The sequence below is a fragment of the Erigeron canadensis genome, chromosome 1, assembly GCF_010389155.1.
Source record: "Erigeron canadensis isolate Cc75 chromosome 1, C_canadensis_v1, whole genome shotgun sequence".
Lineage (NCBI taxonomy): Eukaryota > Viridiplantae > Streptophyta > Magnoliopsida > Asterales > Asteraceae > Erigeron > Erigeron canadensis.
In genome coordinates, this window is record NC_057761.1 from 9,400,122 (window position 1) to 9,427,138 (window position 27,017).

The following is a 27,017-nucleotide window of genomic DNA, read 5'->3' on the forward strand; positions in this document are numbered from 1 at the left end:
ATTTTGGATGTTCAAAACCAGAAATAGAAATATATCAATAATTAATTTATTTTGTATATTTCTTTATAGGAAAGATAATTATGATATATATTTTCGTAATAATCATCAATAATAATACATTCCATGTTTACACATAATAATAACAATATATCAGTTTTTGTGAAATCTGAATTTTCGGTACTACTGTGAACTACTTGGATCTGGATTAGGTATTCTGAATTGTAAGTAGTTGGTACTTTAGAAATCCGTTACGGTTTTTATTTTTGCAGTCAAATTGTTTGATGAAATGTCTTTGAGTAACTATGATGAACATTTTTTATTTATTTCTATATTTGATGTATTTCGGTGCTGTTATACGAGCTTATCGTTTGCTATTCGTTTGATGACTTGATCTATGATAATGGTGATTTTTTGAACGAGTAATTTGTAAATGCGGATTGTTTGTAGAAAAACTGTTTGATGAAATGTTATATATGATGTGTTTCCAGGTTATTACTTGAAAGTGAGGCATCTTTTAGTTTCGTTAATGATTGGTTTTTATTTTCTTTAATTAGTAGAGGTGTGTGATGTTGAATGACGTAAATCTGTTTCTGAATAAACTGCAGATCAGTGAGCCTACGGTTGAGTGTTACATTTGAGAATGTCTATGGCATCGTTGGATTTGCCACAAAACGAAAGCGCGAAAAATGGTGATTATGATAGTGATTTTGGTTTTTCAAAGCTACCAGATAAGCTTAGGCACTTGAATATGGAGAGACAGAGATCGTTAGACGAGAGGTCCCTTTTTGAGGCATCACCACGGTACACTACATGGGCAGAAAATGGCCAGAGGCCTATTGACTTCGAGAGCATCTTTTCACCAAGTAAAAGATCATCCTTCAATACCCTTGGATCTCAGTACGGGATGGGGCCAAACTCTATGTTCGCCGAGGCTTGGGAGTCTTTGAGGAAGACAATGGTGCACTTTCGTGGTCGACCTGTAGGGACTATTGCGGCACTTGACAATTCTGATGAGAAACTAAATTACGATCAGGTACTCCCCATTTAATACTAGTAGTTTAGTGCAATCGTGCACCTGGGTCAGAGGAGCTCCATTATACATTGTAGCTTTTTTTTACAAAATGTGAATGAAATATAATTGTAATTTCATACTTCTCCAACTACCCACTTTCATAGTTATATACTTTTATCTATTACGCCAATTGTTTTTTTCCAATGGTGATAAAGTTGACAAAAATGAATGGTCACTTTAAGTTGTGAACCCCGAGGTGCTTTCTTTTGTTTAATGTTGCATGAGGTCTCAATTATGATTTCTATCGGTTACTTGGAGGGTCAAGCACTCATGCTGTTTACCAGAAGGTCTAAAATGTGTCAACTTGCATATCAAATAGTGCTTTGAGTTAACCCTGTGAATTAATTGTGCAAAACAAAGGCTGCTTTTAATTAACCCCATGAACTAATTATGCAAAAGGTTTTTCTAGTCAAGGTTAAAAAAGAAGTGAATGGTCATCTGTGACAATAAGACAAGAGAAACATAAATTAATCATAGAGGGTTTATGCATGTGACACCATCTGCGTGCGAAACCACTCTTTCATTTTTTGCGTACTCTTTCTGTGCTGCATTAAAAGCATACTTAGGTAGTATGATGTTCTGTCAATTTTAGTCGTATATCTGGTGTGGATGTTGTGACCAGTTTTCTTTATGAATAGGTTTTTGTGAGAGATTTTGTTCCAAGTGCTTTAGCCTTCCTAATGAAAGGAGAGCCTGAAATTGTCAAGAACTTTCTTCTTAAAACTCTTCGGCTCCAATCATGGGAGAAGAAAATTGATCGGTTCCAATTAGGGGAGGGTGTCATGCCAGCTAGTTTTAAAGTACTTCATGATCCGGTTCGCAACACTGAGACTTTAATGGCAGATTTTGGTGAGAGTGCAATAGGACGAGTTGCCCCTGTTGATTCAGGATTCTGGTGGATTATATTGCTCCGAGCTTACACAAAATCGACTGGAGACACTTTGTTGGCTGAAATGCCTGAATGCCAGAATGGTATGCGGTTGATACTTGCATTATGCCTTTCTGAGGGATTTGACACATTCCCAACTCTTCTTTGTGCTGACGGATGCTCTATGATTGATCGTAGAATGGTGAGTATGAAAATCATTTCCTTGGATTTTGTATATTTAATTAGAAAGCAGGAAATCTATGTGAAGGTAAAAGCATGTTAGGCATATCTATTTCTATTTAATCTAGGAATTAGAGGTGGCAAAATAGGTGGGTTGTGTTTGTTGGTTGGTTCAAAATAGGATCAGATTGAATTGGATCAGTTTTGTATGTATACCTTTGACCTGACACCATTATATGTAAAAATTTGTGTCAAATATACAAACAATTTGTACCATTACAAGAATAATCTATGTTTGTTTGGATATAATATCTTAGGACGCTTATGCTTCAAAAGTATCTTTTGGGCATCTTGTAAGTCTTTTGCTTGACCTGTTTCACCACTTTATTATTAAGATTTTTTTCACTTGAATATAAATACTACAAATTGACCCATTCACAAGTAAATGGGTCAAAATTGCTACCTGTATGAATTCTGTGGTAGCATATTTTCTTCTTTGGCCTGATTCCAGACTTTCATATGCATACATACACTGATACACATATATAATGTGCTTTTGTATGCAGGGAGTGTATGGATATCCAATAGAGATCCAGGCACTTTTCTTCATGGCATTGAGATGTGCTTTAGTTTTACTCAAGCAAGATGAAGAAGGGAAAAAACTCATTGACCGAATAGTGAAGCGGCTTCATGCTCTAAGTTTTCATATGAGAAGCTACTTTTGGTTAGATATGAAGCAACTGAATGACATATATCGGTATAAAACAGAAGAGTATTCTCATACTGCAGTCAACAAGTTCAATGTGATTCCTGACTCCCTTCCTGATTGGGTTTTTGACTTTATGCCAACTCATGGGGGATACTTTCTTGGAAACGTGGGGCCATCTAATATGGACTTCCGTTGGTTTTGCTTGGGAAATTGCATTGCCATTCTTTCTTCTTTGGCAACCCCTGAACAGTCAATGGCAATTATGGATCTTATAGAATCCCGTTGGGAGGAGTTGGTGGGACATATGCCAGTGAAGGTTTGTTATCCGGCCATCGAAGGCCATGATTGGAGGATTATAACTGGATGTGATCCAAAGAACACTAGATGGAGTTACCATAATGGAGGATCGTGGCCAGGTACATTATATACGCTTCTTTTCATTAATGTTATTCATCACTGCATTTCGATCAATAAAAATTAAGTATATGCGTTTGGCATGTTTGGCCCATATAATTAAAAATGGTTAATTTGGCTTATGTTTCTATCTCATAAGGATCAAGATAATGCAGAATAGGAAAGTAAAAGAAACGGTCTTTCTGTATTTCTAATGCATAAAACCTTTACTGTGCTCTCTATTTTTTTGACTCATGGAAGTCAAAGGTAACGTTGTCAAATGTTTATATTTGATATTTCATATGTGCTTTAAATCGCTTTAGCTTTTCTAGACATATGTACATCATGCCGGTGTTGAACTGGAAAAGTAATATATTTGCTATAAATGGTCAAATGTGAACTCTTTCTTGAAACCAATTGTCCTGCTTGGTAAACAACATAAGATGAGTAATGTGCAATAGTTCATAACCTACTGGCTGTCTATGCAATTAAATCTTGATGTACATTGCTTTTGGGGTACTATTGTATCCCCGTCTGAGTTCTGGAAGTCAAAGCTTGTAATTTTAGCCTCCGGACTGCTATAAAATATTATAGGTTCCTACTTGTGGCATTTCTTTTGTTATTGAGAAAGTGGTATCAACTGACCACCTCATGTTTCCTAGACTAGATAATATTCTGTTCAACTGACATTTTAAACGAATCCCCTTTATAGGTCTGCATTATAATTCTGAATTCTTGACATACTATAGCTTTTTAAAGTAACTATCACTTTGCTTGACTTGTGGAAGTGAGACTAGTGGTTCAGTATTCGAAATTGATACAAAAGTTTGTCTTATTACAAGTAACATTTTCTTACTTGTGAAGAATTTCTAATTTAGCATTAGGGGCTTATCAAGTTTTTCTTTAGAAATTGAAAAGCTCCTAATCAATATCGAAGTTGAAAAATTGGTTCGTTGACTTATTACCCACCTATAAAGCTGACGTGCTTATAAAAATTCTATCTAGTATGATGAACTTTGAATCAGGTTTTTAATTTGATGAGTAGTCACTAGTCAAATACATGCTCTTTTCTGGAGTGTAGTGTCTATTAGTAGTTGTATCTTTTGGTCTATTTGTACCAGCCAGTTCTTTGAACGCAAATTTTCATATAATTTTTAAAATTATCACGTCTTTATTGACTCTTGGAAGTCAAAAAGCTCTGCTGCTCATTGGAACATATTGTGATTAAGTTTCTTGTGGGTGCAGTGCTCCTATGGTTGCTCACGGCTGCATGTATTAAGGTAGGACGTCCCCATATTGCAAGGCGTGCCATGGAGGTTGCAGAACTTAGGCTGGCAAAAGATGGGTGGCCGGAATACTATGATGGTAAGAGTGGGCGGTATATTGGAAAACAGGCTCGCAAGCATCAAACCTGGTCTGTTGCTGGTTATCTGGTAGCTAAAATGATGCTCGAAGATCCATCACATTTAGGTATGATAGCACTTGAAGAAGACAAACAAATGAAAGCAAGTATCAAAAGATCAAATTCTTGGACTTGTTAATCTTCATTCTTTTTAGTATTGTAAGATCTTGGCATTTTTCATGAGGGTTTCCGTAAGTGTTCAGAATTTTTCAGAAAGAATTAATTGTTGATTTGTAAAAAGAGATGCAAAATTGACGCTTGTTGTTAGTACTGCAGTTTTTTGGGTTGTACAGTTTTTTGAGTAAAAAAAAAATTTATAGAACTAACCTCTGCAATCAACCGACCTTAAATTTGATTGGGCTCAAGCTCGGCTCGAAAAGATTTGAGTAGGCTTTCGGCTTCATAAGTTTATAGTATGCAGGCTCAAGAGATGAGTGGTTCTAAACAGATTGAAAATATATATTTTCAAAAAAAAGGTAAAGACTATATGAAAGATTTAATGTTAGTCTAATTAGAATCAACTACTAACATAGTAGATTTTGAGAAATTGGCAATTTAAATAGAAGGTTATGTTGATAAATTGAATATGTAATTCAGAATTAATTGTTTCGTCTGTACAATAGTCTCGAGAAATATCGTCGAAGTACTTGACTAAACTTTACTTGAACTGAAACCTTAATCCTTTTCTTGGTTCGTGAAGCTACAATTTGAACATAAAATTTAAGTTCGGTATACAGACCGACCCAACAAAATTGTCATTTCTTCATTCCATCTCGATTATCGGTGCATACCTGGCAATTCGCAACAAAAAAATACCACAAGGATGCAAATGGTTGTCTAGGGGTATCTATATCAAACACTCGCGTATGTATCCCTAGTAAAGAAGAACTATCGGTTCTGGCCAGATGTTATAATCTACAGTAACATCATGAATTCGACATCCGTTTTTAGATTGTGATGGTCAGTCATTACATGCCATACATAAAACCATATGATACTTTACAATACCCCCTGTGGCTCTCATGATAAACAACATTATACAAGAAGCATTTGTAATTAGTACATAGACTTAAGTAACATGTTATTTCTAAATGTTTGAGTGGAAGTAGTACATAAAGCGTTTTAAGTTGTTTCATTACATTGAAGATGGCTGCAAGAGTGTCGACGCAGAGGCTAGAGGTTCATGAACAACCGAGTTTGTTGAAACTGAAATCGGGTTTCCTTCTAATTGCAGCATGATACTTCCGAGCAGTTCCATCAGCATCTTCTTGAACTCGTCTTCTTTAACGAGCTTGCCATCATCCATATTAAACATCTTGCATGATTCACTAATAACCTGGTCCATCTGTAGATTAATTTTGAAAACTTTACATATTAGTTACTAAAGCTTTTAATGATATAAATGTCAAAAATGATTCTAAGTCTATATCAATGATCCAAGTGAACCATAGTGCGTGATTGTTCATTTTAGCTTTAAGGATATGTCATAAAGGAAACGTATTATACTTTGCGGTGGAACGAAGACCCAACATTTCTACTTGTGTATGCATTAATTCGGGGTGACAATTTTGACATGATTACTTAAACATGGCTCAATCTTGATTATATCTTCTCTGTCTTTTCAATGGATGGAATGTAAGGATAACTGTGAAAATTTTCAAATTACATGTTTGATCACATGTGAATAAGTCCATTTACATGTAAAAGATCATAAAAGTTCATAAGAGAACCAAAAAAAAAAATGTTAAGACGATGTAAAATATATATGAGTGTTTCTGTGTGTGTTGACAAACCCTAAAAAAAAGGAGCGTTTAACCATAGCATACCTGATAAACAGCACCAAATGGTGGCAATGCTGCTGAAGAAGCCACAAGATCGAGCCCTAGTCGCAGACAATCCTTGGAGATTCTCCCATTATGATCTTTTGGCATAGACTTCACGGCGGTATCTAGAATCTAAATTGCATATTTATGTGGTTAGAAGTAGCTTTAAATAAAGGGTACTTCTATTTTAGAAGTTCAAGGAATTTAAGGATAAGTTGGTCACATGAAAAAGATCAAAGATTGCCAACTACTTTATGATTCTAAATCTGGGATGGTTGGAACATGTGTTTATACAAGCAACTCACCACATCATGTTTTTTTTTGGTACAATTCAAGAAGTTTAAAGAATAGCGTTCGATACTAAGTATGCCTATCGAAGTACAAATGTGGGTCGGATTTTGTGGCATAAAGCAAATAGGCTTCGATTTTCATCAGTTTTTTCAATTTCTGTCCAGTACCTCCCATCAAAAACTGTTTTGAGTATTAGTCAAGCGTTAAACATACAGTTCAATATTGAATTTATATCTTAACGGCAGATAGATAATTAGTATTCTAGAGCAGAAATGACACACTCTTCAAGGCCCGGAAGTAGTAACAAACTAGATCAGAGGAACGCATTAACTTATGAACAAGTTGACCCGGCTATATTTAACCTTAGCCAGTGAAATAAGTAGAATAAAAATAGGTCAACACGGGTCAAATGGATGAAATGGGTCATAGTCATACAAGTTGAACATCACTCTGAGGTTCCCTGATTTATATAAATCCTAAATCACTTAATTTTAATATGATATTATCATGATTTTGAATTAAAGAACTAAAGAGAAAAGCGAGAACACTTTAGTTGATTTACAGGGAGCAGCTCACATGCCATAATTGTTTGTAAGAAAAATATTGCTAAAGAAGTTGATGCAGGTGGTTCACCTCACACACTAAAATTTTACAAAAAATAGATATTTTAGACGAAACGGGCTTTCAGTCGAAGTATAAACATTATTGCTGTAAAATGTTATAAATTATGGATTAACCAAAAGGTTCCATTGCTAACTAGCATATAAGGTCTGAATGTGAAAGCATTCAGGTCAAAGAGCTTTATATAAAAATTAAAAATCTAACCTTTTCCAGCTCAAACTTATTAGATAAGAGTCTCCTGATGCCAGATCCATCAAAGGTGTTCTCACTGTGGGCAACAATAACAGGCTGCTCCTTGAGACGTTGAGCCACAATCTCGGCTACCTTTCTAAACTCGACTAAGAATGTCTCTTGGGAAACCGGCTGCTCTTGAGTAACACCACACAACTGTAGTGCTGGTGTTATAATATTGCTAGTAACCTGAAGCAATAGAATATCTCAAAAAGTTATGATCTGTGCTAATTAGGGGTGACAGTTTCCACCAATTCACTTATGAAAATTAAATAGGTTCATTATCAGTCGTGTTTTTATCGCTACTTTGGGTAAAATAAAAAAGATGTAGCTTAAATGGAAACTGGTCAGGGGAGTCTAAGTTTCCCAAATGTATTATTAATGCTTGAATGTGATGCAGAAAATTTATTGTTATAAAAATGGAAACACTATCATTCTTTGCAATAATATACGATGCACATTAATGAACACAATACATTTAGTTATGTTTTTTTAGCCAAAGATCGTTGGTCACCCCAGAGGCATCTCAAGCTTCTGTGGAGCCTAAAGCAAAATATCAAAATGGAGCCTTTTCTTGTATGTATAAGAAGTATAGAATAATATGGGAGCTAAAGCATCAGCTTTACCCTTGACACACATGGGTTGCCTAAGCCTACCCAGGCCAAATATAACCCGTTTCTGACCCATTAGCTAACTCGTCACACCTGACCATTTTTGCAACATCTAGTGGAAACCTTTACGTTTATGAATCACCAAAAACCATAAAAACTTTTCAGTTGATGAAATAATTACCCAGGAATCTAAAACTGGAGGCATCCCTTTATCTACTGTAATTTTCTCAAAAGCCTTGTTAATATAGTCAGTAAGAGATCCATTCTGAATATCAATCTCTGAGAATATGGATATCATCTCTGGTTCAAAACTTGGGCTGTGAATGAATTCTAGTAGGTCTTCCCCATCTATGCGTAGAATAACGATAGGATCCCTCTTTAATCCAGCAGCCATCCCTATTAGAAAATCTGAAAGAACTTTCTTAAATTCGGTCTTGCTCACTTTGCGGTCTTTACCATGGGTAAATTCACTAAGAACCTGTATAACAAGTTTTGAATGTCAAAATGCAGAACTGATACATATGAAAAGCTAAAGTTTTTAACTTTGCTTACTATAGTTGTAATGCATAAACACAGAAGGCTTTTAAACCCATGCACGAGACGGTCTTTCATTACCTAAAATTAGGTTCACCCTAGGATAAAAGCAAAGGGACCGATTTAAAATGGTTCAACTGCCTACCAGCCACTTTTAATGACACTTTTAGACCTCTTTTCAAACACTACAATATTTAACTTGTGTATTGTCACACTTCTTCTTTAATAGCCAAATGAATTCGAGTTGGAAACTATAGTATATATGGGAAGTTGATTTATCCGAATGATATGACTACCGGTGGCTGGGGTTGTTGAGAGTTAAGACTAATGATTTTACAATAAGTAAGTAGGCGTCAAGTGAAGATTATATAATGATCCCGACATTTCCACTTGTTATACCAAGTCTTCCATATTCATATGTTTGGCATTAACACAAGAAGATCAAACATCCACATATCAACTTGTTGAAATCCAGATAATTAAATTGTCATACATCAAAGAATTAGTATTTTTGTTGCTTTTTTTCTTGTAATCCACTGTATTGTCCAATGTTAAACTTGGATCTTATTAGTAATAACATAAACTTGCTTGTTTTTTGCCATTTTAAAACTCATTATATCACATCGGGTAGGCCCGAAACATTCCTCATCTGTCTTGGAGCACCTAACTTTTAGGCATGCTTTATCGATCCAATCATTCTAATGCGCTTTACCATTAGCAAATCTATAATAAACTTATTCCTCACACACGCCATCAACTTTTTTTACACTACAAGCCATGTCCACAAAAGACAAATTCGTAATATATATATATATTAAATTACTATGTTTAGACCCGTATCGACATACATACAGATTATTTATAAGATTTTCATGATCATTTTTGACATACTGAAAATATCCATTATATCTCTTTTTTAATTTCAATATTTGATTTTGGTTTTAACAAATGTCATGATCAAGTTATTGAAAAAACTATTAGACTAATATATTTAAAGCATATAGTACCAATTTTCTTGAACAAATTCATTGATTATTTAAAGCTTTTTATTAGGGACAACATACAACCTCAATCTCTGTGCTTTGAATATGTATAAATATATGTATTGTCAACAAAATGATGTCAGAACAAGATAATTTAAGTTAAATCCCACTCACTATATTCTAAAGTTACTAAAAAGCACTTCAAGGAGATATATTTAACTCTAGTATATTCAGAAACCAAGTAGAATCATCTAGAGTCTAGACAATATCGCCACTGAAGTCAAACACATGATATCAACCAGATAAAAGTAATAACTGGTCACAAATATAATCCACGTTCACATGCATTTATCTACACTAGTCAATACATAGTTTGACTATTTGACTTTAATAGTGTTGGGAAAAAAAACTATGTTTATGAATATATTATTCAAATCATTTTATTCTACATGTTATATGCAACGAATTACATGTGTATTAAACAAGATTGTTGAATCATTATGAATGTGAAATTGGGGGTTTGTATGCAAGTTTCCTCCATTACTTTTGGGTTTACAAGTTTGACACAATTTTAGAAATATAAATACATATACCAGCAAAAATGTTCCAACCATATACTAGTTTGACACATTTTTTGATTGGAAAATAATGATCTATATGCATAGTATCGATTTTGAGATTTTATAACAAAAATGTACACATATACAAGCAAGGTTGGATAAGGGTTCTACCCTCATGTCTTCAAGGCTGGAAGTCTTTTTTTTATTTTACATAAAACCTGTCTCTTTACACTGTTGTAGTATTGAAAGCCAAAACACATAGAAGGCGGTATTGTGTGCTTACTTTTTTACTTCTATAATTATTACACCGGCCAAGTCATAAGTTTATTTATAGTTTGGGACCTTTTGTGTTACTTGCTTAGAATTTGAGATAATTCAAACAGAAAATGGACGCTCAAAAATATTTTACTATATGTTAAAATAAGACAATTATTCTTTTCCAAATAATAATTACTAGACCATACTATTTCGGTAACATAAATCATGCATGTTTGGATTCTTTAACAGCTCACAACTCATGATGTGACCATTTATTTACTAGTATCATTTTTTACTTATGTTCCTAGCTATAGCTTAAAGAAAGTTAATTTCACTATTCCGATTTTGTTCTAAAGAACAAAAATGGCATAAACAAATTAAAACAAGACAGATAGTTTTATGCAAAAATATACGGAGTAAATAACATTTTAATAATAATAAAATCCATACCAAAAAGAAAAAAAGCAAAAAAATAAACTAACTATATACATATGTATCCTACCATGCATCTAGCTACCACACACGAAAATGAAGATAAGTATTTTAAGATATTGTATCATCAATAGCATTATTGCCATTACATATTAGTAGGACAATCTTTTTATTATAATACAGGAAGCGGCTATCTACACACATCAACTGTTCCCAGAAAACACATCCGAAACGCTCCGTTTTATGTAAAATGCCGCGTTTGGCAGATGTGTAGATAGTAAAAGTTATAAGGAGACTTACACATGGTCTGATACACATGTCAATCATTCCCCCATTTTAGGTACCGTTTAACCTAATACGTAACTTTTATGTAAAACAGTACCTAAAATGGGAGAATGACGTGTCAGACCACGTGTAATTCTCCTTACTATCTACACACCAGCCAAACGCGGCGTATTATATAAAACAGGGCGATAAACGCGGCGTTTTACATAAAACGGTGCGTTTCAGATGTGTTTATGAACCGTTGACGGTGTATCTATAGTCACTCATACAGGAAGCAGAGTTATGAACTCAAAACAAACAAAAATCTTAAATATACAATCAATTTCAAAATTTCAGTTTGAGGAATGAGATCGAATAAATAAGATATCATGTCTAATATATTCAACTAAAGAGACCCGCTACCATTCGGGCTATAGATATCATGTCTAATATGTTCAGCTAAAGAGACTAAATAATGCCCGGCTACCAACCGGGCCAGGAAGCCGAATGGCGAAAGAATAGTACATATAACCGCTTGTATCATATTTTTTTATGTACCATATGTCTATGTATGCATATACTATAAGGTAACTAGACAATAACCAAAGGGCATGAAATGAGAGATAAATATATATAGTAATAAAATAATGAAGAAGTAGGGGGGTACCTCAGCGTAAATATGATCAGAATCAGGGGAAGAGCCTTGAGGAGGCAAACCAAGGGCAGCACCGATATCAGCAACAGCAGGTTGTAACTCTTTAACGGAAAGCTGACCGTCACAATCAATATCCAGATCATGAAACTTATCGTCTATGAAGTTACTAAATACCTTTTCATTCTCAACCAACTCCATTATATCTGAACCGTCCATCACCTCTCCACCAACACAACTACTACTTTTTGTCACATGATGATCATAATCACTTTTTCCACCTGATCCTTCTTCCATTGATTTCCTTTTCTTTATTTAGTCAAAAAGTACCAAAAGGGTAGTGAGAATCTTGTGAGGGAGAGAGAATTATGATGGAACTATGTGTGTGTGTGTGAGTTAATTAGGAAGTGTTCTATAAGAGTTATGAGAGCTATGAATTTTGGTGGCTATAAATGCAACGGGGAGGGGTTTTCCTTGTCATACAGAAGTGTTATATTCACCGACTCTTTCTTATGGTTGAAATAAAGGTTAAATTTTTCAAATGATGTTAAGTAATTAAATAAATAAAAAAAGTGACAATCGTATCATGTATTTGATATATAGTCACGGTATTACAATAAATATTGTATTTAATGGTAGATTAATTAAAAAGGTTTTAAGTAAAATAAAACAAGTCTTAAAGTAAAACAAATAAAAAAAATAGGTTTCTCTTCGCTCAAGATCACCGTGTATCATGAAAATCATCGTGAATTAATTGCTCTGTGAATCTTCGTGCATCAATTTAACCATGATCTAAAGGTCAAAATCATGTCTTATATGTTTTACTTTAATACTTGTTTTACAATACCCAACACTTAATTTAAAAAAATGATACTGATATTATTTCTAGACTTATATAGTTGATATTGATATCATTTCTAGACTTATAGAGTCTCTTTATAAAAGGGTAATTATTACTCAAAACAATTTCTCATCTATAAAAATACATAATTAAGATGTACATATATATTCATGTAGGGAAATGATATGATATTGTTACAATAAAAATTAGACATCTACAACTATTACTACATCGTTTAGTTGTAGTCTGTGCAGTATAACTTATACATTTGTTATTGGTGGATAAATTATGTTGTATAAATAACACTTCTCATTCATGTATGATAAAAATATTTTATGTAAGGATCATTACTATTTAAATAATGACATCAAAATACAACTATTGTATTCGAATGATTATGTTTTATAATGAACAATTGGATGCTCATTGTATATAATGTATTTTAAATTTCGGAAATTTAGATGTAACTAAGTAATTAAAGTGGCAACAATAGAGTGTCGAGTGGAAGTTTCACTAGCGGTCAGTGTGGTGCCGCAGGTGATCACCGTCGCCGAGGATAAAAAGTGCGGTGTGGCATGGGGGGAGTTGAGGGGTAAAACCTACTCGGGTTTGAAGTTTGAGTAGTAACGTAACTGTTGGCCTTTTAACGAATATGGTTTTTTTCTTTTCTTTCGAACCCTCTTTTAATATTTAAACACATACATATAGACATACACAAAGACACTCAAAACATCATACAATTTCAAAGTTAATTATCAAAAGTGAATCAAAGATAAAAACAAACAAATGTTGAGAATCTACACGAACGGGAAAGATAAATAAAAACATAAAGTTTGGTGATCACCGCCTTTTTTTATCCGGGGCGACGGTGATCATTTTAATTTGGCGGTGACATATAAAAGAACGAAAAAAACAAAGTTTGGTGGTGAAATATAAACGATGGAATGTTCTCGAACAAACTATAAGAAGTCTCAAAGTAAGAAAATGTCAACATGTATAGTTGGGAGTACATCAAAACCATGCATCTCGAAAAAAAAAAACAGTCGCTCGACTTTCGTTGATTTGAAGTTTTTCTTGTGTCTTGCTTTTATAATTGACATGAGTTTTTTCAATCCTTTTGTGGTTCTCACATTTAATGTCCCGGCCGAGATGAGTTTATAACATTGTTGTTTTGTTTCAAATCCGGATTGTAATCGTACATCGTTGTAACTAGTATCTTGCTAAGTTGTTTAATTTATAAATATATACTCATATATTCTATTAAAAAAAATACTACTCTCTCCGTCCTACTAATTTTGTCTACTTTGAGATTTTCAAAGTCAAACCTTATGAGCTTTGACCATTAATATTTCAACTTGTGTTATGTAATAGTTGATGAAAATTATACCAATGAAACACACATCTAAAACACAATCATTTCATATAACTTTCATTAAATATTATATAACACAAATAAAAATATTTATGGTCAAAATCCGTAATGTTTGACTTTGAAAATTTAGAAGTGGACAAGTGGGACGGAGGGAGTAAATATATAATAATAAAAATAAAAAAACTGAAACTTTAAATTAATATCACACCATAAGTGTGTGCATGTACAAAAATAATTCAAGTGTTTAGTATAGATAAATCTACAAAAACTACTGAAAAGTATACAAGGTTAAAGACTTCTCAAACATGTACGTGTAACTTGTATTTTTTCTCACTATGTTGGTAAGTAGATAAATCTATACAACTATGAAAATAAATAAATAAATAAATTTACATGCACACTATATAGCCTATAGGCGTAGAGAGACAAATGTTCCATCAAATGTATATGTAGCGCTTTTACACATAAATTTTTTGTTCCTAACTCATTACAGCAGAACACACCTTAGACGCAACTTACATATTGCGAGGACTTAAATGATTAAATGTGTTCAATACATAACACCCGCCAACGGAACAATTGCTACTCGTATTATTTATTGGAAGAACACGTCTTTATAAAAGATCTAAAAAAAAAAAAATCAAAAATATGATTTTAGTTAAAGCGACTCGTCCTAGAATAGACGAAAGCGATCATGAAAAGTTCAACCGTACCTTATCCTTATCTAGCTGAGTAGCTGTCGTATAAATCGGATATATTGTTCAAATTTTAGAGAATCTGACTTAGGGTAAAAAAAATTTATGCGGTTTAAAATTTTCAACCACTTTATTAATTTAATATCCACCCGTACAATGACTCAAAAAGATAATTTTTACTTAAACAACTTGAATTGACATGTTATATTATCCATTGATTCATGTACAAAACGTGAATATTATCCACGATATTATATCAAAGTTAATTCCAACATAATTTTGAGGTTGATATCAAACTACTGCATAATTGTTAGATATGGATTGAACAATAATCGCTTTAAAAATAGACAAATGACGTTACATCTATATGTGACATATATACATGAAGACTTTTTTTTTAATTAGTTTCGATAAGGCTTGTTCTAACTTTATATCTCCCCGTTTTAAAGTAAATATCTTAATCAAAACACAATGTTTTAAAAGGTGGTTAATTAATTAAAAGATGATAATATACATGCGTTGCATGTTAAAACAATTAGTTATAATTCATATTATGTAGTCATTGGAAAAAAAATGTATCCATGAAATTTGAAGGATGACATAACAATATATTGTATCATCAATAACGATGGATACATATGTATAATTACGTATTAAAATAGTAATGATTTTATATAAAATGTAATTATTAATAGATAAACATAAATAGAACTAATTTAAATGCATAAAGCTTAAACAAATTGGTTATTATTATTTTATTATCATTATTTTTTATGTATCCAATAGTAACCATTAGAATTAATTTAAACTATCAGATATTTAGCATGTGTAAATGCAATGTTTTGTTAGACCACCATGTATTTAACAACTTAGAGGGATATGGTAAAACCAGTGTTTTCACGACCAGACCGGCCGGTTGGATCAGTTGGGTCGTGCCCTGGGAGCATCAACGGCCTGGTTAGGCTATTGGGCCGAATATGCAAAGGACCGGGAGGCCAGGCCGGGAACTAGCGATTGAACCAGTAACCGGTAGATGGAAATTGGAAACGGCGAGATTTTGAAAGGCCATGGGATTGATGGGTGGAAAAAAGTGATATTACGAAAGATGATGAGGTGAACCAGAAAATTGAGGCGGCAGTGTTACGAGAGATAATGAACGGAATAAGGTGGTCGGAGGTTTAGTAAATCGAGGTAGATGATGTCGGAGGTGGATGGTCTGAGCTATTAAGGCCCCTCCTTATAAGGAACGACGTCTAACCCACGTCTAACACTATTCATCAGTTTCTCTCTCTTCTAGACACACCAAGACACACCCTTCCTTATAACTCCCACTTCTAACCCACTTCTAACACTATTCATCCATTATTATATTCTTTCATTTTACCTTTTCAAAAAAAAAAGAAAATGTTTATTTTATATTTTCGCTGATGACCACAACTCGGGCCCCACACACCCACGTTCACCTGTGTTCGAATTCAGACGTCGGCACCAGACGCCGGGCCAGACGCACCCCGTGCTAATAGCGTCGGTGGCGTCTGATGCGTCGGATTTGGCTTAGACGCACGACGATGTGCTTATAAGGACCGGTCTAAGTATGGTGTTCGTCTGTGTTGCATCGCGATGATTTCCGAATCTCAAAAAAGCAAGAGGTGCCTCATTCCCGCAACATGTAATGATATTAGTATGGTCTTTTGCTTCAATTTATCTTCTTGGAATCTTGGTGACTTCCGATCGTACGTGGGAGAGAATAGAGTTTGGGACTTCATTGTTATGTTTGAATATTGAGTCTGCATTCATTGGTATAATTAAAAAGTGAGACTTATGTGAAAGTGGTTTACAGCTCATTTGTGAATTATCATTTATAGTCCGATTCAACCGATCCAACCGATCTAACCAGTAACCAGTTAGAAGACCGGTTCTCCATCCGGTTCGGTTTTGAAAACATTGGGTAAAACCAATAAATTATTATCGTTATCAAAACGTTGACTTTTTGACTAATTTGACTAAATCACTATTTGATTAATAATAATAATAATAATAATAATAATAATAATAATAATAATAAATTTGAATAAACAACTAAAGTTTAGGATAAATTGAACAACTGAACTAAAATCTTATGCGACAATCAACTAATAATATCGACTAAGCTTAAAAATATTATCTATTAGTTATATCGAGAAATGTCAAATATGTTAAAACATGACTAATACAACATATATCTATTAACTTATGCAAAAGAGAAGTTTTGATTTTAAGTTGTTTATGAGAAATGGAAAAAACATGAGATTACCTTAATTCTAATATGACTTTGAAAAAATATAAATTATATATGATAGTCAATAATAAAAATATTATATTATCATAAAGTCAAATTAAACATCAACGTATCTACCAATAAACTAAAACAGGATTGACATGTTTTTTAAACGACACGTGGCGTAATTCTTGATCGACACGTGTCCTTTTGATTTATTTATTTTGTTAAATTAGTTTTTTTAGTTGTATATAAATTCGATTTCCTTATTATACTTAGAATTAAACTCTAACTATTAGTTATATCAAGAAATGTCAAATATGTTATAACATGACTAATACAACATGTATTTATTAACTTATGCAAAAGAGAAGCTTTGATTTTAAGTTGTTTATGAGAAATGGGAAAAACATGAGATTACCTTAATTCTAATATGACTTTGAAAAATTAAAAATTATCAATAAAAATATTATATTATCGTAAAGTCAAATTAAACATCAACGTATCTACCAATAAACTAAAACATGATTGACATATTCTTTAAATGACACGTGACGTAATCTTTGATCGACACATATCCTTTTAATTTATTTATTTTGTTAAATTAGTTTTTTAGTTGTATATAAATTCGATTTCCTTATTAGACTTAGAATAAACTCTAATTATTGGTTTATTAATACAAAAAACATTATAACTTTTAACTTTATTTGACTGATCGTTTCTCATTAATGAATTGTCTCTTTTTGTTTCTCAATTCTCATTAATAAGTTATTAACATGAAGACTTCAATTTGAGTTTACGATCCGACATCACAAGGCTATTTGCCATCATCCACTACACTTAGAAGTTACGAATTTGATGTATATCTTAAAATTTAAGGTAAATCCAAAACTTTAACTAAACATATTATATTTATCATTAATGTTTATTATAATTTAGTTTCGATCATCTATTTACTTTAACCACAATTGTCTCATATATACTCACGAATATATGAGGCATATTCAAATTTCTCTATGATACAATCTATATAGCTACCGTATATCATACGGGTATTAGGACTAGTATATATATAAAATGCTAATGATCTATATAAATGTTTAATAAGATTAAAATTTTCTTGCTTTTTAAAAAGAAGTATACGGATATATTCAAATATTTAGATTTAAGTTTATATGAATGTCAAATCACAATTTTTATTTAAAAAAATGGTTAGATGCGTGGGGCAGAGGGCTCTTAGTACCCACTTTTCTTGATCCAGTCTTTTCTTAGCTTCGGTAGTGAATCACCTACTAAAAAAAGGGGCATGCCCGCACGCCTTATTTGAGACTACTATACAACTTTTACGATAACTTTAGATTTATATTACGCATGATAATTTGATTAAAACTCTAGATTTGAATTATTTAATTTCATATAAATATGACTTGTTAGCCGACATGTTATTTTGTTAGGCGACTTGTAATTTTGTTTTTCTTTTGTTTTTAATTTTTATAATTATTAATTAATTATGACTAAGGTCTCTTCTTATAACACCCTCTTCTTTCCTACTTCTTACCCACTTCTTTCACTATTCATCAGTTTTCTCTCTCCAAGAACACCCCCTCCTTATAATACCCACTTCTTTCCCACTTTTTTACTATTCATTCACTATTTTATTATTTCATTTTTTTTACACAACATTTTAAAAAAAACACATTTTATTATAATTAAACACACATTACATTATTAAAAACACAATACAATAATTAAAAAGACGGTACTGGAAAAAAGCCTGAAAAACTGAAAAACAATACGATTACTCTTTAACGTCATCGTCTTTGATTGACATTTTTCCTATTCCACGATAAGCCGTTTCATTTGCCCACCACTTGTCGTGTTCTGGGCATTTAACTTCCCACGTTGTTTTGTCTTCTCAGCAGTTATCATGGTACAATTCCGCCCAAGTGCATTGGTCGGTCAACGTGTGACCGGCCTTAAAGACATGGTTGATGGCCCTCTTCACACTTTTACTCTCATCCTGCAAAAGATAAGAGTATGTCTGTTCGTGTTTCAACACCTTGCGGCCTGGTGCTTCTATTTCCTGAACGGTCTGGTCGCATTGTTGTCTCTTCTTCCTTAGGTAACCCAAGACCCCAGGAAGTTCAGTTTGAAGGAGGGTGTCCTCTTTGACATCCGCCACGATTCATGTTTTCATCTCATCTTCGGTGAGACGAGGTCGGTGAGGATTTGTCTTTGATGATGTTGAAGCCATTTGGAATGGTGAGTGAGTTAAGCAGATGAAACAAGTTTGTAGAATATTTTGAGTGGAATGGTGATGAAACTGGTTAAGGCTCTGGGTAGCTATTTATAGATTGAAAATGTAAGTAGCCGTTAAGGACTGTAAATGTAAATATTTTGAAGTGAACGTTGGAGGGACTGTAATTGTAAATATTTCGAAGTGAACGTTGGAGGGACTGTAATTGTAAATATTTCGATTTTTGAAAGTTGGAGGAGCGTCTTTGACTTCAGGCTATAAATATTGCCTCTTTACCAGATCTTTCATTTCAAAACTCAAAATTCTATACATCTGCAATGGCTTCTTCATCAAATGCCCCTAACCTAAAACCACCAATGACTGTCGATCAAGTTGATGACAGTATAATGGTTGATATCCTGGACCACCAAAAGTTAAAAGAAGACCTTGTTGAAATTGGTGAAAAACTTCAAGCGAAAAAGAAATGGTGTGAAGAACAAATATATTATATACAGACGGGCTATTGTACTGAGCTTGAGTGTCAATACTTTACTTATTTGCAGGGGAAGTTTGACAAGCGTAAAAAAGCTGTGGTAGAAATTGCTTGTGCGATCATGATCTTGAATGAGTTCATCAGCTTTGGCAAAGCAGTTTATGCCCAGAAGAAATAAGTAGACTCTTTTAATGTTATGTTGTATGTTTTTATTTAAGCAGTTTGTAATGTTTTTAAAATTATGAATAAACTTATGTTCTTAAAGTAGACTTATTTTATTAAAATACTTAAAAACATTACAATGAAAGTAGAAACAAAACACATAATTCAAACTAAAGCACACTTAATAAAAGTACAAAGTCTACTTCATAATCCAGAACAATCTAAAACGCAACAAAGAGAAGCTGCCTGAAGACATGCTCGTATCTGAAACTCCTCCCATGCTTTTCCCGATACATCCGATATTCCTCATCATCTTCGTTCCTGGGATGTGCAATCAACTGCATCCAAATTGTCTCAAACTCTTTGCATTCCCTCCTCATCTTGCTCCAGTGATCTTGCAGTTGTGCCTTGCTTCTTGGTCCCCAATTAGTCTACTCGTTAAACATCTCAGTAACGTCATCCCAAAACGAGACGTCGGGATTATTCATTTCAATTGTACCCGTAACAGGGTCGGGTCTCATCGTCACCCAACATCTCGACAAGCAAAGATCTTCTTCTTGAGTCCACAAAATTCTACACATTGTTCCTAATGAAATAGTTTGAGATAAATGATTTATGTAATGGGTTGAGAAAGATAAAATGGTTTGGAAATGATTTGAAGTTGTTATTTGAAATGGTGGTATGATAGGGGTATAAATAGAAAAAGAAAAAAAAATTTTTAAAAAAATGGCATGTAGCCGTTACATTTAAAAAAAAGGTTTTGAATTTTTTTTTTTATTTGGCTCCAACGGCACAAAATGGCCCACCACCACTCCACAAACGCGCGTTCGAAAGAAGGAGAAAGGGAGAGGACGCCGACGAAGACGCGGCCGTGCTTATAACGTCCTCGCCGGGCCACGCGTCGGACGCCGGCCGACGGAGCTATTAGCACCGGCCTAAGATGAAGAATAATTTTTAAAAGAATGCTTAAAAGTATGAAATTACACATTAGAAAAAATCCTACATGACATTATTTCAAAATTGCCAACAAATAAAAAAAATTACCGTCTCAAGATATTAATTTTACAAACAATTGCATTGTAGGTAGAATGGTAATTAAAGCTGATTTGCTATTTTTACAAATGAGACGCAACTCTTTAACAGTAAATTGGATTTTTATTTGAAACACTAGCATGGAAGTGAGACGTTACTTTTTAAAAAACAGGGATATCTATTTTGAATTGAATAAAGTAATACTGTTTATATTTTAAGCTACTAACCCTCATACTTATATATTTATGAAGTTATGATATATGTTACGATAACTATATGGAATGATAAGATAAAAAGATAAAATAAGATGAAAAAAATCAAAACAAATAAGAAAAATTTAAAAGATTTTATATTTAGTATTCACAAACTTTTCTACAATGATTTTATACATCTTTAAATGAAGATATATTATAGAAAAGATTCACAAAGAAGAAACATATTCTCAGAATATAAGTTACGAGTACATTTGTATTTTTCCCATATCATGGAAATAAATATTTTTGTGATATTAGAAAGAGAAGAGAGAATGTAAGCCACAGATATAGACTAGAAGGAGACGTGTCAAAAAGTTAGAAGGGCTAATAGAGTAAAAAAGGGACCGACCGGATAACTTGCTACAATTTTCAAAGGGTTGGTCGGCCGTTTAGATAGCGACACGTATATGGTAGGTGAATGCGAATCTTGATTTTGCTATTAAAGATAAATAAAGAAAAAAAAATTTTAACGGGTAAATAAAGAAAAACATATACGCAAATAGTTAGCCATGTCTTAAAAACGAAAAGTTTAAGTTTAAGACTTAGGGGCTTGGCTTGAGTATACTCAGGTTCAAGTCTGAGGAGGCAGGATTTACCCTTATTAATCGTCATACCTTCGAACGATCACGACACAAAGTTCTCAAGCGAAATTCACCTTAAAAAAAAAGAAAAAAAAGAGTAAGCTCGATCAAGTGATTAAAACCTTTTCATTTGAAAGTATAGATCTTGCTCGTTGAAATCTGATTTGACAATATAATTTGTCTTCATCCGATCACGTTATGCATTCTTCCTTTGCATTCTTTTTATGTCCCAAGAGCGCTATGGGAAATTAATAACCTTCCTGCTATTTTTCAAAACATCGAAAAATCTTTCAAATATTTTTTTGTGCCTACTCTTGTTTTCTCTTAAAATACTTTCTTTTTTTATCAGTCGGATCTGTAAATGTCATTGCTCAAATAGTATCTGGGTTTGTAATAATTGTCGTTTGCATAAAAACCACCATACAAATTGAAAATTAACATGTTAGAAATACATAATAACTAATAATAACTAAAAGCACGTATATTGCGAATGTTAAACCTGTGATTTCCAAATCGGATATAATTTCTTCAAGAATGACTGATGACTCAAACACGTTGATGTCGTTGTGGGAGCGACCAAAATATGAATTCCAAATCCACAAATCAGTCGATGCAACCGCCCAAAGTATTAACAACGGACACCCAATATCCCATCGTATATGCCTAGCACGAGATGCGGTAGGAGACATCTCCCATGTCCAATGCATACAATCAATAATACTAATCATGCTTTGGAAATCATGAAGCCCCTCAAGCATATCGTATATCTGCAGAAGATCATTTCAAGTTGGTTTTCATAGATATGTGAGGCCACATAATTCAATTACACCTAAAAAAATAGGAATGCTACTAATAACTAAAAATGTAACTATAAATATAATTACAAAATACTAATAATAACTTTAAAATGTAGCAACGTAATTTCTAAATATATATAAAATGAAAAGTTTAATTTATTATTTATGGATTCTTTGATGAATTTCAACTTTTAAATAAAGTCATTAGATCAAATGATGATATCATATATCTTATTTAACTTTTTTAGATTTAATGTTATTTTATTAAATTTAAATTATTATTATTTCCTTATTTAAGTTTGTAGAAATTAATAATTAATGTTTTTAATGATAACTATGAAAACTAACATTTTTATATTTACATCATTTTTTATCTTTAAAATTAACTTTTGATTTTTATATAACAAACCTTTATTTTTTTAATGTAATACATTTTTATTAAATTATACTTTTGTATAGGATTTTTATCATATAATAAATAAAAATTGGTTAAAAGGATCTTTGTATAGAATTTTTATCATCTAACTTTTTTATTAAATCAATGTTTTGAAAACCAGACCGGATGTCAAACCGGCCTTCTTAATAAAGAACTAACTAAAAAACAAATATGAGTCTATAGTAAGCTATCACAATAATATATTCTCCTTTATAATAGTTATCAACCCCATTATTTTTAGAAAGTGTTAGATAATGCTTAGATACAAAAGCACTAAATTACCCTTAATAAACACCCAATATGGAAAAGGTTATTAGAAGTTACCTAATTTGCCCTTAATGAATTAATATACACTTTTAACCCTTATCTTGCTAATTTACACTCTAAGTCCTTATCTTCTAAAATATTTCCACTATCACTTACACGGTTACACCACTCGACACCAATTGTCGATGTCATCACCACCCATCACCGACACCAATGAACCGTCGTCGTCGTCACTGCCACCGCATTGTGCAGGTACCATGCTAGTATATCAAAAAAATAATTGTATGAAAAATGCAGTGATATTATGCATCATTTTAACTTAGATTAATACAACATGCGATAAACTAATTGATATTAAATTGTTTAGTAATATTAGTGTATAACTAATAAATTGCTTAGTACTAAAGAACTTCACGTGGTTAAATTCTTACTTGGTTAAATATTTGTCAATTTATGATATTATAAAAACTTAACATGTCATTAGTTATATATGTATTTGGTGTATTACGCGGGTAATAATTTAATACTAATAATGACTAAAGTTATAACTAAAATGTAACTACCTACTACTAATAACAATAGCCAAAAATACTAATAATAATTAGAAATGTAACTACGTATACTAATTAAAAAATTTAGATTACCAAAAACTATTTTTTTGACTGAATAACCCAATAAAAGGTAAAATGAAATATCAAAACATAAAGAAAAATCAATAATTACTACTCAACGCCGACACCGCTGCCATCATCAAGCTACCATTACCACAATCGTCGTCGCATTGCGTTATAAAGACCAACAAAAACCGACTAAAAGTAACAGTTATGTACGGATATGATCCATGGCGAAGTTGAGATAAAGAACAAGGTAAAATGATATAAAAGTAAATTAAGTTCAGAAAGACCAAGATTTATATTACAGTTCAAGTGGGCCTGCATCTTGGTATTGATTGATAAATTGTTCATCACGTTTGGGCTGAATTAAAGCCCGGAAGCCACCTGGGCTTTTTCTTTAATTTTCTTTTGCACGTAAACAGCATTATGACACATATTTATATATTTTAAAAGCCAAGTTTGCTTTGTGAGTAAATTTTACTGTTCCTACTTATTACTCTTTTTATTCTTTATGTACAATAGTTACTGCATGATACACACTTCATTATGTACAATAGTTACTGCATGACACACACTTCATTATATTGCTGGCCACGTGTTTTTTTTGGTTGACATGTCCTATTCTATCCCTTTACAGCAAAAAACTAATAGTAACAATCCGATATTTTCTTTTTTGTCATAACTTTCTTTTTCTTTGACTACATATATGTCTTTTTATCTTTCTCCCATTTGCACAATCTTTGGTTGTCTGTTTAAAGTTATATACACCTACGTATGTATTTCTATCCGTTCCTTTTCTTTAATATAAAACTTCGTTTATGTCAAATTACGACATGATTGACTTTTAAAGCTTCATCTTTTATGGTGTTTCTGTATTATATTTATGGATCCCTTCTATATGCTTTACTTATACAGATGATTTATTGTAGCCTTGTAAATGTAATAATTACTTTTACATTTTATATAATTCCTTGGTTGTTTTATCTACTTGATATGATCGATATATATCAAAAGATTTCCATATACAGCTTTACCTCATCACACTTGAAATGCTTCTTACTTTTATAGATATGATTTTCATATAAAGGTATTTGATGGTTAGTCTTCAATGTTATAGATTATAGAACGACCATAAAACATAGATTCGCTTAATTTCTAAGCAGATTTTGTTCTTTACCTCTTACGCCGCCGCGGAGCGCGTAACAATACTAGTAATTATATATATACTAAAAACCTATGTAGATATACAAGTATTTTATGCGTGGAATGTACAAGTTTTTAAAGCACATACTAATTTTAACTAAATTTCGTTTAACCTCTTAAATTTTAACCAAATTTCGTTTTAAACTCCTAAAATTTCTATTTTTTAACTATTATCTTACATCAAAGTTTTCACTTTCATTTTCATGACGCTAAACTTTTAGGTTCTTATGTTTTCATCAAACAACTTTCACACAGTTATGGTTTTACTTTTAAACATTTGGTCTTTGATTATTTTCATTTGTCTTTTTATACATATAGCGTTTTCTTTATAAATAACTTTTATTATGGTTACGTCTTACGTTCATGTTATTTTTATACATCTTAATATTATTTTACATTATTTTTATCGTATTGCTACATGTTTAGTTGTTTTTTTAATAAAAACTTTCATCTTTTAACTTGTATCCCACAAAAATTTTCGTTTTCATTTTTATTTACACTAAACTTTTGAGTTCTCAGGTTTTTATCATATAATTTGCACACAGTTATGATTTTTATTTTTTAAGATTTGGTGTTTGATTATTTTCTTCCGTTTCTATACATATATTTAACGTTTTTAATATACAATAATTTTCATCATGTCTAGGTCTTAGATTCATGAAACATTTAAATCATTAATATAGTTATTGTTTGTGTTTTTTATATGACTTATTATTCCTTTGCAATATTTTTAATGTTATTGATAGATGGTTATTTGTCATTTTTAAAGTTCGGGTTCAAATATTTGACATACATTTGCCAAAACTTTATTGTATAGAAGAAGTACCCCGCGACAACACGCGGGGTCAATAACTAGTTATATACTAGATTTTAGACCCGTGTCATATACACGGGTTTTACAACATTATTAACATAGCTTTAGTATATGAAAACAAAAAAATTATCATACCTTTGTAACATCCTAAACTTTTTATCTTTGATTTTGATTTGACTGTTAGTTGATTTTGACCCCGTTAGTTGCTTATATGCTTAGGTAATTAACTATTGAAGCTTGGATAATGAATGTAATGCTTTGATTAGTTATTACAGATCATAATATGTTATTTTAGTTGTTGGTTAGATATTAGAGTGCTCGCTTGGTCGCTTGAGTTCCCGGTTCGTTAGTTTAAGCCTTAACGGTCGTTAAATATAAGTTAGGGGCAATTTGGTAATTTGGCAAAGGGGTGAACGGTTTTGAGGAGACTATGCAGCCCTAATCCCTCATTTTCTATGGACTTGATGAACCGAGTATGTCGACCTTTTCTTGGTCATTTCATTAAAGTATTCGTTGATGATATTCTTATTTATACTAAGTTTGAAGATGAGCATTAAGTTTATTTGCGAGATATTCTTGAAGTTCTTAGGAAAAAGAAGCTTTATGCTAAATTCTCCAAATGCGAGTTTCGGCTTCGAGAAGTTCATTTTCTCGGGCATGTGACTTCCGAAGGTGGTATTAAGGTCGATCCTTTAAAGATTGAAGTTGTGATGAATTGGGAGCAGCCTAAGTGTCCTATTGATATTAAGAGTTTTCTGGGTTTAGCTGGTCATACTAGGAACTTCTTTCAGAATTTCCATTCTGACATTAAACTACGATGGAGCCGACGAAGAAAAAAGGGGAAGTTTGGTGGACCGAATCACGTGGGTTTTCTTTTAGACATCGAAGTAGATGATGTTTGATTATCTTATTCATCATTTTTTTAAAGCATGGATGATGAGATTTTTTAGAATGGTGTTTGACATCTGGATATGAATATTTGTTAATGTATTAGGATAAGTATGAACTCAGTTAAAAGGATATGTACGTAAGAAATGAAGGTTAAATGGAATTTGTGAAAGTATATGGCAGTGAGATTT

At 32.4% G+C, this 27,017-nt stretch overlaps 2 protein-coding genes across 2 annotated transcripts; one reads left to right on the forward strand and one right to left on the reverse strand.

Annotated features, from left to right (window-relative positions):
* The first annotated feature begins 611 nt into the window (after positions 1-611).
* LOC122604375 (probable alkaline/neutral invertase B) lies at positions 612-4,860 on the forward strand. The gene is made up of 4 exons (XM_043777270.1): positions 612-1,033; positions 1,711-2,142; positions 2,687-3,245; positions 4,468-4,860. Exons 1-4 carry the CDS (start codon positions 641-643, stop codon positions 4,761-4,763), a joined length of 1,680 nt encoding a protein of 559 aa, XP_043633205.1. The 5' UTR covers positions 612-640; the 3' UTR covers positions 4,764-4,860.
* Positions 4,861-5,619: 759 nt separating this feature from the next.
* On the reverse strand, positions 5,620-12,315 carry LOC122604380. The gene is made up of 5 exons (XM_043777276.1): positions 11,900-12,315; positions 8,383-8,679; positions 7,564-7,779; positions 6,451-6,579; positions 5,620-5,969 (listed from the first exon to the last, which is right to left on the reverse strand). Exons 1-5 carry the CDS (start codon positions 12,179-12,181, stop codon positions 5,760-5,762), a joined length of 1,134 nt encoding a protein of 377 aa, XP_043633211.1. The 5' UTR covers positions 12,182-12,315; the 3' UTR covers positions 5,620-5,759.
* Between the last annotated feature and the right edge of the window lie 14,702 nt (positions 12,316-27,017).